This window comes from Vulpes lagopus, chromosome 3 (assembly GCF_018345385.1).
Source record: "Vulpes lagopus strain Blue_001 chromosome 3, ASM1834538v1, whole genome shotgun sequence".
In the NCBI taxonomy this organism is placed as follows: domain Eukaryota; kingdom Metazoa; phylum Chordata; class Mammalia; order Carnivora; family Canidae; genus Vulpes; species Vulpes lagopus.
This window is the reverse complement of record NC_054826.1, coordinates 111,600,625-111,613,474: the sequence shown is the minus strand read 5'-3', so window position 1 is coordinate 111,613,474 and position 12,850 is coordinate 111,600,625. Positions and strand designations below refer to the sequence as shown.

The window sequence follows — 12,850 nt, the reverse complement described above, 5'->3', positions numbered from 1 at the left end:
TGTGAATCTATTAAAAGAAGGAAAATGTTTTTAAAAGAAAGGCAGGATGAGCCCTGGACTGTCATGAAGGTCAGACTAAAGAATCTGGACCTTACTTTGCAGTCAAGTGCTGAGGCTTGAGGGAGGGGACGTCATTAGGGCTGTGTAAGCAGTGTGCAGGGCATGACACTAAGGGAGGAGCAGCTTAGGTTAAGAAATCAAGTAGAAGACAATGCAACTGCAACCAGCTGGAAAGTATCACAAATCTGAAGTGGCAGACTGGCAGCAAGAATGGGGAGAAGGGGGCACACTCAGAAGGCACTGCAGAGGCACAACTGAACTGAAGAGGTAATTGGCTATAGGGGAGGGACAAGAGAGAAGTCAAAAGTGATGCTTCCTTCGAAAAAAACAGAAAGCAAAGGAAGTTAGTGTGCGTGTGTTGAAGGGGCCAGAGAAGGCTGAAGGCAGGGCTCTGAACCTCACCAGCTCTCTACCTGCAGATCCCAAGGGATGCATGCAGTTGGGATACTCTACCATTATAGAAGCCAGACCCCCAAACCTTTGAGTGAAAGCCCAGCCCTAGGGATCCTGGGCATGTCATCCCAGATACCTCCACTTCATCAGCAAGTCCTAAACATTGCTCAATCTATTCGGGTCTTATCTACTGCCACAGCTTCATACAAGCCATCAGCATCCTCCCCTGGATGGTTGCCATGGCTGCCTTCAGATCTCCCTAGCTTCATTTGTGCAGCCTCACATTTTCCATACAGCAGCCAGAATGGTCTCTTCAAATAAAAAATTTGGTCATGTTGCTTCTCTGCTTGTAATCCTTTATCAGAATCCCACTCTGCCCAAAAGGTTCTGCTTGGACAGCCAGTCCCTAAGCAGCCCTTCTACCTTAACTCACACCTTCCCCACCCTCCAGAAGTCTAGCCAAACTGGCCTGCTCAGTCTTTGGCACATGCTATCTCCTTGCACACATCGCTCCCTCTGCCACTGTGTACATGACCCTGCGTCCAACTCACCTGGGATATGCCCAATCCTAATCTTTCAGATACAAACCTAAAAGCCAGGCCTCAGACTTCTTAAACATTTACCTCCTATTTACCTCTCTTACAATGGGGCCTGCCCAGGACAATCCTAACTCTAGGGAATAGACAGCCTTTTTGGGAAAAACTGACTCAAGAGTAATACAACTCAAAGCAGATTTTCTTTGTATACATTTATGACTCATCTTCCCAACTACATGACAGCTCCTGGGGAGCAGGATGACACCCATTATTACTTTAGGTACAAAGAGAATTCTACCCACCCCCAGAAAGGAGCTCTACGTTTGTATGCTTGTTTTTTTAAATCCCAAAGTACACTTAGCAAAATTTAAAGCATAACATTTGTAAATCTAAAACACAACATTTATAAATCTAAAGCAAGTCCTCAAGAACACAGTAAAATATCTGCAGGATGAACTAAAATGTTTAGAATTTAAAAGGTCACAGAATGTTCACATTTTGCTCTGGGTAAGAACAAAACATGTCTCCAAACACTGAGACAGATGTGTCTGTAACAACATGAACAGGACCACCAGACCAAAGAGGGACAGCCAAAGAATCCCTATGCAGTCCACTGGTAGGGGCGTAAGAAACTTGGTCACAGCTTTTCTCGCCATGACAGAGGGTTTACCTACCTGTCGAAATCTCTTTAGATGTATAATAAGCACATCAGGCAGAGTCCAGAGGCTTAACGTAATGCTCCCCTGCTGCAGCTGCTTACAGTGTGGGCAACGCCAGGCATCATCTGGGGCAAGCTGAAAACAAGGAGCATGAAATGACTTCCGTTAAGCTCCACTTAAGGCAAGACTTTTTATAGGAGACCGCGGCACTCATTTCTTGCTCAGGGCATGGTACAACTCAGAATCTCTCTGGAAACCACATTTGATGGGGGAGTCAATGGAAAAACACAATCACAAGAGGCACTTAGCCAGAGCTGAATAAATTCTCCCTCAAAAAGGGATGACTAACAGGCCAATATTATACAGAGGATGTTCAATGTTACAGAAGAACCTCAAATTCCACAAACTCCTGAACTGAACCTGTTGCCTTTCCATCAATATACTTCCTCTTCCTCTTCTTCTTCTATGTCCTACATCTGCAACCACCTCTCCCACCCACTAAAAGCAGCACCAGCGGCAGGGGCAGAGGGCGGTTATTGCAAACCCTCAAACCCTTCCCTCTTCCTCCTGCCCCACATCTACCCAAAGTAATTGTCTCTGCCATGTCTCACACCTGTCTCCTCTACTCCATTCCCACTAACATGGCCTTCACTCAAAGTCCTCACCCAGGCTCTTACCTGGACTTCTGCGAGTCTCCTAACTGATCTCTCTCTCCCAAGCACTGAACGACTCCAATCAATCCTCCCTACTCCTGCTATCAATAAGGTCTTTCTGAACATTAACCTGAGGCTTCAGGTCCACATGTCATCTCTTCAGGATGGGGACATATTCAGTTAAAGGTGCCCATGAGGCATGTCTGGTGAGAGATTTAAATCTCCTCTGGAGTTTAGAAGAGGTATCAGATCTGGGACGATGAACATGATGAAGTAAGGAAACCATGGTATGGATGACAATCAATGCCCACTGAGATGGAACAGACAGAAGTCAAGAACAGAATCTTGAGGAATGCCTCTTTCTAAAAGAAACACTAAAGCTGAGAAACCACCAGAGTCTAAGGATGCATAGTCAGAAAAACAGGCAAACCAGAAGCATTCCCTTTTTTTTTTTTTTTAATTTTTATTCATTCACGATAGTCAGAGAGAGAGAGAGAGAGAGAGAGAGAGAGAGGCAGAGACACAGGCGGAGGGAGAAGCAGGCTCCATGCACTGGGAGCCCGACATGGGACTTGATCCCGGGTCTCCAGGATCGCGCCCTGAGCCAAAGGCAGGCGCCAAACCACTGCGCCACCCAGGGATCCCGGAAGCATTCCCTTTTATGCACACCAAGGAGAGACAATGGCAAGATCCTAGAGAGGTCAAATGGAGACGGAGCAAAGGCCACGGAAGCGAGCAAACCAGGGGCCACCAAGAATTTCAGAGAGTAGTGTCAGAAGTGCAAGTGAGATGGTGGGAAGGAAGGAGCTGAAACCCCTAAAGGGGAATGAGGCAGAAAGGAGGAGAAAGGCAGGCATGGCTCACTGGAAAGGGAAACAGAACTGAGGGGATTTTTTTTCATACAGGGAGATCCAATCATGTTTTAAGAAATATGGGGAGAAAAACAAGTTTGGGTGGGTGGAAATGACTCAGACACTTAGACTGGCAGGGACCTACACTGTTACCTACATTGTTACGCTGCACCTCTGGGTGACATATTTATAGTCTCCATATGTGGCCATGCAGCCCAGGGCTTGTGGTAAAGGGCCAGGTTGTTATTTGTTTTAATTTCCAATACAGATACTTTTATAAGATACAATGAGAATGTCCTGACAATGTCTAACAGCTACAGCAGTTTTTAAAACATCTCTCATTTCTGTATTATCACACTGTAAGGTGCTACAAAGAGCTCCTAGACCTGCAGACCATACTCGGAGCATCACTGGTCCAGCTAACTGCCTAGCAAATGAAAGGCGGCTGTCTCAGTAGACAGCTATTTCGTTTTCAGAAGGTTTGTCAGAGTTCTTCCTCATATTAAGACAAATTCATTCTCCCTGTAATTTTCAATCCTTAAGTTCTGCTTTTTAGATAGAATTAAGTCCAATCCCTCATCCACAGACAGTCCTTAAAGTGACTAAAAATAACTGTCAGATCTCCACTTAAGGCCTCCTCTGTCAATTCAGCATGTTATGGTTTCCAGATGCACCATCCCCTAGCCACTGTCTCATGCCCCAGTTTGTCAGTCTCTTAACCATGAACACTTAGGTAATGAAAAGAGCAGTGCTATCACCATCTGAATTCTGGACCTGTTTTAAAGCATCCTTAAGACAGCAGCTGATAGTGGCTGACACATGACACTGCAGATCAATACTGAGCTTGCAGATAACTAAACTCAAAGTTAACCATCTTATGGTCTGCGGCTAAATCCCTAACTCTCTAAATCCCTCCTCCATACCTCTACTACCCAAGTAATACTCATTAATTCATTCATTCTAATATGTACTTACTGAATGCTTTCTCTGTGCCAGGCACTGCTTATAGATGCTAGGGTTATTTTATGACCAGGACAGACTGTCACAACTCTCTCCCTTATCCCTGTGTTCCAGCCACATTGGCCTCACTCCTGTTTCTCAACCACAGTAGGTTCCTTCCTTGATTTACTTATTTATCCCCACTAGACTATAATCAGCCCAAAGGCAGAAACACTACCTGGCTTGGTCCCTGTTATATCTGCAGTACCATGGGTAGCACCTAGCGCATAGTATATACTCAATGAACATTTACTGAATGAATGAATCCCTACTAAAATATATCTTGCCAGCTTGAACTCATCCTTCTAAATCAGTGAGATGTTTTGTGGAATACAAATATTGTCATCTAGTAGATCTGCTCAGTTTTAAGCTTTGTAACATTCTCAAACATCCCCTCCTCAACCAAAAAAAAAAAAAAAAGCCCCAAATAGGACAAGGTACCACACAGAGTCTGCCATCAACCTGTTTTAAAGTCAACTATTTTATAATTAGGCCCCAAACTGGGGGAAAAAAAAAAAAAGATATTATGAAAAACTATTATTAAAGGAACTAGCTATGAACAGCTTGGGGGAAAAGGACTCTATTAAAATATTAAAAGTATTTCAAATATTTAAAGGGTAGACAAGTGGAAGACAATTAAAATTTTTGTCCTCAAAAAAAAAAGACTAGTCCTCAAGAATCCTTAACGAACTCAGGAGAGAACACCTGTTGGTTGTAGTAGCCTCGGGCATATTTCACGAAGGGCAGCTTCAGTGACCATTAGAGATATCCAGAGATGAAATGGTGTGTCTCGAATAGAGACTAATGCCTCATAACTAAGGTATTCAAACAGTGGCTGGACAATCACCTATTTGGAATCTGACAGAAGAACTCAACCATTAGAAAAAAGGAGTTTTAAAGTCCCCTCCAACCCTGAAATTGCAGGGTTCACTACATACAAGTGTGCACAGTAACAATTAGTGGTCAAAATTATGATCCTAAACATCAACTCAAGATTAACTGAACACCTAAGTGCTCTAGTCAAGGCTGCTCAAGGTGTATAAACTTGGAAAGTTTTAAAAACTACAGAGGCCTTGATCCCATCCACAAAGACTTATTCATCCGTGTATCTGTCCATTCTTCCATTCAAATACTTACGGAGTCCCTACTATCTGCAAAGCACTGTGCTAAGTGGTCCAAACCATGCTGTCTGATAGAATTTTCTATGTATACCTGCACTGAGTACTCCAAATGTGACTAAAGCAGCTAAGGAACTGAACTTTTAATTTTAATTAATTTAATTAATTTAAGTTTAAATTTAAATAGGTCCTGGTACTTATGTTCTTAGTACCAAAAAATTAAGAATCACTACTCTGGTTACTAAGGCAAATGATTTCAAATCTCCAAATCGAAACAACAACAAAAAAAGCGTTGTTAAAAAGAAAAGAAAAAATTAACTACAAAGGTTCACTTCTAGAGCATTTCAATCAAGGTTTTCTAATAATCTAAATGACTTTATGTTAAAGTCCTAAAAGGGACAGCACTTAGATGCCCATTATGTGTGCAGAACTTACAGGAGTGTAGTACGTCTGGGGACTTTTCTGGGGCATAATTTGCTTCTCTGGTATCATCCTACCACAGTTCCCTCCCTGCTACCCTCACCACCCAAAAAGTGCTGCCGGGCTCTTACCCGCTCCTCTTTGGTGTAGAGCTGGAAACACTGGGATAAAGTGCAAGTCTGAGGCTGATGATGACGCTCCCTCTGCAGACGGACACTTTCTGCATCAGGAATATACTCATCTTCAGTATTTACAAATAAGCTGCAATGGGGGGAAGGCAGGTATTCATCAGAGAATGTCTTGCAAAACTGACCCAAAAACTGCAGCTTTACAATGTGACTATAAATTTATAAACCAAAAAAACCCAATGTGTAATGACACCAACAGGTTATTCAGCTGGTCATGCAACTATTCTGTGTTCCAAAATATGCTTGAAAAGTTCTGTATCTGTAAAGTTATTTTCAAGAAATAACTTTATTATTTCTTTCATGGGCTTGGCCATGAACTGTTAATTCATAGATCCTTGTCCTTTGTATATAAGGGTATATGCATTTGGTGTAATTTACTAGAGTTAATAGGCCTACAATAAAAATCAAAGGGGTGCCTGGGTGGCTCAGTTGGTTAAGCATCCAACTCTTGATTTCAGTTTAGGTCATGATCTTGAGTCATGAGATCAAGCCCTCCACCCAGTGTGGAGCCTGCTTAAGATTCTCTCTCTCTCCCTCTCTCCCAGATCCCTCTCTAAAAAAAAGGTAATTGGCCCTGTACAGGGATAAATAAATAGCTCTGTCTGATAGCAGCAAACAAATGTTTTGAGGCTTTGAGATCCGGACAACAGAATGTATAGGAAAGAAATACCAGTTAAATAAAAGATTAGCAACTCATTTGGATACTTAAAGAGAGATTTGTTTCAGCTAATCTGAAAGATCAAAGGGATACTATTAAAATGATAATTAAAACAATGATTCTATAAGCACTAAATAAATACTCACAAGTCTTTTGTTTCCTTGTCCCATTCTACCACTAACTTCACATGTGCAGTGCCACCTGGTCCACAAGATTTTAATGCCCTAGAGGATGGAGAGGGAAGTGACATATTATGTTCTAAATAAATTTTACTTATGTGATTACCTGCAATTTGATATCATAACAGGATTACTGAAAATCTTCATCATCGTTCCTCATCAGGAAAGGTTTCTGGAGAGACCATAATGATCTCAAATTTAGAATAACTAGGTTACAATTGGACAAAAAAATCCTTAAATTAAAATGGCCGGTATAGAAATAAATAGATTAGAAGAAATCAGCCACATGTTATAAGGCTGTGCACAATCACTTTTAGATGTTCTTTATGACCTTTCCAACTTTTTGTCTCATTTCTCACCAACCCAAATAGAAACCGGATGATAGTTCCTCTGGGAACAAAGTCTGCTCCTGCATTTCTCCTCTCCTGTAAACCATGCCTGGCCCTTGGACTGTGCCCACGCCAATCTAAACTGACCTTCCTGTAAGGTACCTCTTAAGTTCCATCTCTGTCCTTTATAAAGCTCTCCCCCTAAGCTCCCTGTCTTATTGCCATCTTCTGAGAAACTCTTCAGCATTACTAGTCAATATTAATTACCCATCTAGGATTTGTTATGCTTTGCAGTATTCTGGATAACCTAATCTCTTAACTCTTGTGTCGGGTAGCCCTGGTAGCTCAGTGGTTTAGTGCCGTCTTCAGCCCAGGGCCTGATCCTGGAGACCCAGGATCGAGTCTCACATCAGGCTCCCTGCATGGAGCCTGCTTCTCCCTCTGCCTGTGTCTCTGCCTCTCCCTCTGTGTGTGTCTCTCATGAATAAATAAATAAAATCTTAAAACAAAAAACAAAAAACTCGTCTCTGAAACCAAACATAAACTGCTTTCAAACAGAACCAGGTTATATGTGTATGTACGTATATATATATTGGAATCCTAAAATGAAGAAACTATAATATTTGTTACAAATTATAATAAAAACAACGTGAGCTTTTGTATTTATGTATCCATATACGTATTGTGTATATATACACACACATTTGTATTGTTTTATTAATACAGTAGGGTGTCAGAAGCATGTAGAAAGCACAGAGGTAGCAGAGTGAAGTGACTATCTACTGAGGGACAGGAGGGACAGAATGATCAACAAATGACACCACATGTGCAAAGGCACACACAAAGCTATGCCACACATTCCAACAATCCTCATGCTCTGATGCTGCTGAAGGTTTAGAGAAGAAGAGCGGGACCTGACAAATGGGAAGCAAGCAGGGTTCAAACCGTGTAGAGCTTCATAGACCGTGAAGTCTGGGTTTTATCTTTTAGGCCACAGGTTACCATTTAAGATTTCCAGGAGGAAAGTTGCATGATGAGAACTCTACTTTGGAAAACTTCCATCTTGATTAAATATGGAAGTGTAATTTATCTGTAGTCCTGGGACATGCATTAATTTGCTTTCCTGACAGGAGTACTCCAGGCTTTTCTGATTTTAAAAAAAGATCGTACATAGCATATTCAAATATGAATGAAAAGTAAAATAAGTACATCTAAACAAGCCTAAGGAGCCTACCACACTTAGGTGAAAATTATACATCACTAGAAAATACACAGGAGCATAAATAAAATTCTGGAAGGTGAGTTACTGATTTTTACCTTTCTACTGTTGGGTGGCACAGCGGTTGCTCCTCCTGGGGCAGCAAGTATGTTATCCCCACAACACTGACAACACGCAAACTGAATGGACACACCTGCAATCAAACAATAAAGGAAAATGTGGCTGAGTTTCTCTTCAAGGCCATGTGCGTCACAGTGGCTTTTCCAAAACAGATTAGAAGGACAGCAAATGGTTTTGCAAAACTTCTGATGTTCTGTTACATTGCTGAGCCACTATTATATACTTTAAAGATGATTTACCTAAGTGCAACTCACATATCAAATATGTTATGCAGGACAAGTAATACGCTGCTTTAGGCTGAACATTAACTTAATATAAGTCTTCACGGATACCTTAATATAGTAATCCTAATTTTGAAAATACACAGCTAATCATGTACTAATCTTTAACAATAAATATGTATTATAAAGAAATACCTAGCAGTTCAAGGAAATTCTTGCAATGGCCAGAAAATGAGGAATTAAGTCCTTAGTCTTGAAAATCTGAACACAGCTGATTTTATCAAACAGCTTTCCACCAGGGCTCCTCAACATCCCAAATCTGTGCCTAGTCTTCCCTAAGCACAGGGGTCCAAAATTCAAATTTCATCACAGTGACTGTTCCTTCACTGGGTATGCACCCATGCTATGCTAGAGTGTCAAAACGCTTACCCACCTGAATGCAAACTGTGGGCCTCAAGAAATACTTCATCTTCTCCAAGATTTCCTTCTGCAGAAGGTCCCATGCTATTGTCTTCTCTAAGTGCAGAACAAAAGGCAGTCCAAACCTAACACAGATAAATATTGCAATCACCTTAAAAGTACGGCCATCCCTTTAATGCTGTAATTTTTTATTTATGATTTCTTAAAATGGAACAACTACATTATTGGGTTTAGGATGGTTCTCAAAATAGGAAATTTAATAGTTATTTTCATAAGTGGATGAAAAAGTCAGAAGAGAAGCTTAGATTGCCAAATGAAATTTAATAGTTCATGTGCTAAAATGGCGACTAGGGGATACTACATAGCAAGAGGACAGGATCAATGAATACAGTGAGGAAAGAAGACGGAAGTGGACATAGTTTAGCAAACAGCATGGGTCTACAAAGAACGGGTTGGGTGCTAGAGGAATAGACAGGGCTGGAAGGTCTGACATGCAAGACAGCATTACCCTGGTAGTCTGACAAGGAAGGCACTGGCAAGCAAGTCACAGTAAAAGTCAGCTGCCAGCCTAGGGTAGAAGCCATGAGGCTCCTGCCCATGCTGGGCCCCCAGGAGTTAGAGAATCAGAGGCAGGGCCACAGTTCTCTGCTCTGGCTGTACACTAAGATCACCAAGGCATCTTTAAAACACCAAGATGTCCAAGGGCACCTGGGTGGCTCAGTGGTTGAGTGCCTGCCTTTGGTTCAGGGCATGATCCCAGGGGCCCAGAATTGAGTCCCGCATTGGGTTCCCCACAGGAAGCCTGCTTCTCCCTCTGCTTATGTCTCTGCCTCTCTCTCTGTGTGTCTCTCATGAATAAATAAATACAATCTTAAAACAACAACAAAAACCATGACGCCCAAGTGCAGCCCTCCAAGATTCTGTTGTAATCACAGTGGTATGTGGCGGGAGCACTGAGATTTGCTGAGGAACCCCACCATCAGAAGTGGTTGTGATATGCAGCCAGACTGTTCAGACCTACTCTTTGTGCCTTACACGTGTCCTACCCACTCTCCGTGCAGCCAACTCCCTAGGCTTTAGGACACCCCTCCCGCCCTGCCTCTAGGCTATCTCCCCTTCACCACATCAAGACCCTGCGGAGGGATTCTTCTCCAGGAAGCACCCTATTGATTTGTTCCCTGGGCTATCTGGGCCATGGTGCTACAAGTACCCTCTATCTTCCTGCCTCCACCAGTAAACAGAGTTATCTGATAACAGGAACTGTGATTTATTTATCACAGTAACCCAAAGAGCCAATGCCTAGAAATCAATAAATGCTTAATGAATGAATGAATGAACAAGCCGAGTTTAAAACCCTGACTCAGGCTGAAACAGAGGCTCTCAGACCAGGAGAGCTGTTTCTAACAGCCTCCGTACACACAACAGTCCTCCATACATGGCAGGTCTTCCACACATAGCAATCCTCCACACATGGCAGGCCCTCCACATACAGTACTGTGATGTAAAAGAAATTACAAGTGTGTATAAATCAGCCACTCTTGTTTTTCACACGGTCATGTCTTCACTTGTAAGAGAAGGGCATCACAAAAGGGACTCCACAAATGCTTTAGTTTGTTTTTTTAAAGATTTTATTTATTTATTCATAGAGACAGAGAGAGAGGGAGGCAGAGACACAGGCAGAGAAAGAAGCAGGCTTCATACAGAGAGCCCGACATGGGACTCGATCCAGGGTCTCCAGGATCACGCCCTGGGCTGCAGGCGGCGCTAAACCACTGCGCCACCGGGGCTGCCCAGTTCTTTAGTTTTTATCAATGTGCTGAGCTGCCTTTCTTTCTGCCCCTTTTAAACATGCCAAGCTCCTCTTAGTCTTAGGGTCTTTGTACTCATGTTGTCTCAGTACAGATCCTTTTCCCCAGAGGTTCCCATCACTCACACTGTCTCCTCAGCGGTATGCTATTTCCTCAGGCGGATTTCCCCATCCCCCTCTTTGGTGCAGCCTGGCTACACCCCTGACCAGCACACTCTATCACACCAGCCTAGTAAAGACACTTGTATACGGCCAGTCTGTCTAAGCTCCACAAGAACACGGCCTGTCTCCTTCACAGCTCTATCCCCAGTGTTGGAATAGTGCCTGACGCTATAAACACCTAAGTATTGGTTAACAAATATCATAAATATACAAATCAACACATTTTGCACTTATGTTATTTAACCATTATTAAATGAGGAAGTTATCTCAAATCAACATTTGAAAAGGATAATAAAATGTTACCCTGACAAACAGGAGAAACAGAGTCCTTTGTCCCTGAAACATACCCATATCTCGTGATTACTCAGGTTACATTACTATTGTGATAGGGCTGCTTTAAAACACAGTCTAAAAGTCCCAACAATTCTTAGCAGGAAACAGACTTGAGAGAGATATGCGACTCCCGAATTTCTGACTTAAGCAGCTGAATGAATAGTGGTGCCATTTGCTGAGAGAGGAAATACTGGAAGACCAGATTTATAGGGAATGAGAGTCTGTTCAGTTTGGAACATAAGACTGAGGTGCATGTACCATCCAACAAGATATGTTAAGAATTTAAAAAAAAAAAAAAAAGCTGTTAAGAAAGTAGCTGGATATAGGCCTGAAGGCCCCACGAGGAACCTGAACTAAAAAACTAAAAATAAATACATCCATCGAGCCTTTAACAACTAGATGAGCTTGAAAAGCCTTTCTAATTCAGATTCTATCATTCTAATTTTATATTCTCCCCTTCTCAACTCCTCAAATCAGGTCAACTTATACGTATATTTTTTCTAAATATCAGAATCAAAAATTAATAAAAGTAAGGAGTTTTCATGCCCACATTTTTAAATGTTTGAAAATATTAGACTTTTACAGTTTCAGCACTTATTGGTAATCTGGTTTTTACCTCTTCCCTTGCTGCCCAGTGCAGGCTCGGTTACACACTAATAGAACAATCTTGTCGCCTCCTGCTCTTGCTGGGGGCAAGTCTGTTTTCCCTTGCTTTGCTGATGCTTGTGTAGAAGACAGTCGATGATGATCCAATCCAAATTTCAAGTGGTTTAGATTGTTGTTTAAGTGGATTCCTGGAAAAATAAAAAAATAAAAAACAATTTATTCAAGAGTTCAAAATTCTTTTTTTCATTCATTAAAAAGAAATTTACCCAAAAGAGAAATTAAGAAGTTGCATCATGTAATTTAAACTATAATCAAAAAAAGAAACCAAATGATCTACTTTGAGATAATGCATCTAGCCATTAAAACAACTTTTTTTAAATTTCATTTTCAAGTAGACTCCACATCCAGCGTGGAGCCCAAGTGGGGCCTAAACTCACAACCCTGAGATCAAGACCTAAGCTGAGATCAAGAGTCAGAGGCTTAACCAACTGAGCCACCCAGGCACCCACCATTAAAATAATTTAAGCATCATCATTTCCTTTAAATTAGCTTTAGGTCTTGAAAACTGAAATTTAAAACCGTTCACTTGAGGGCACTGAGGTGGCTCAATTGAGCATATGACTCTTGATTCCAGTTCAGGTCATAATCTCGGGGTCCTGGGATCCACACTTGGTGGGGAGTCTGCTTGAGGATTCTCGGTCTGTCTCCCTCTGCCTCTTTCCCGTACTCACACACTCTCTCTCTCTCAAATAAATAAATCTTAAAAAAAAAAAAAAACAAAACTCTTCACTTGAGTGAATACTGGATACAGTTTTAGAAGAGCAAGTTTGCAGAGATGATTCACCAAGACAAATTTAGGGTGAGACCATACAACCAGCAACTAAATAAATTTAAAAAAAAATAAGACTAGTAAATGTGG

General features: G+C 41.7%; 1 protein-coding gene across 1 annotated transcript in view; it reads right to left on the bottom strand.

The window, feature by feature from the left end:
* The window catches only part of USP31 (ubiquitin specific peptidase 31), a 72,031-nt gene that overhangs the window by 18,103 nt on the left and 41,078 nt on the right, over positions 1-12,850 (bottom strand). Inside the window, exons 7-12 of the mRNA XM_041749153.1 lie at positions 11,942-12,119; positions 9,037-9,148; positions 8,361-8,455; positions 6,682-6,759; positions 5,821-5,950; positions 1,664-1,783 (exon numbers count right to left, since the gene is read on the bottom strand). Coding sequence (XP_041605087.1) covers positions 1,664-1,783; positions 5,821-5,950; positions 6,682-6,759; positions 8,361-8,455; positions 9,037-9,148; positions 11,942-12,119 — 713 coding nt within the window. The remainder of the gene's footprint in view (positions 1-1,663; positions 1,784-5,820; positions 5,951-6,681; positions 6,760-8,360; positions 8,456-9,036; positions 9,149-11,941; positions 12,120-12,850) is intronic.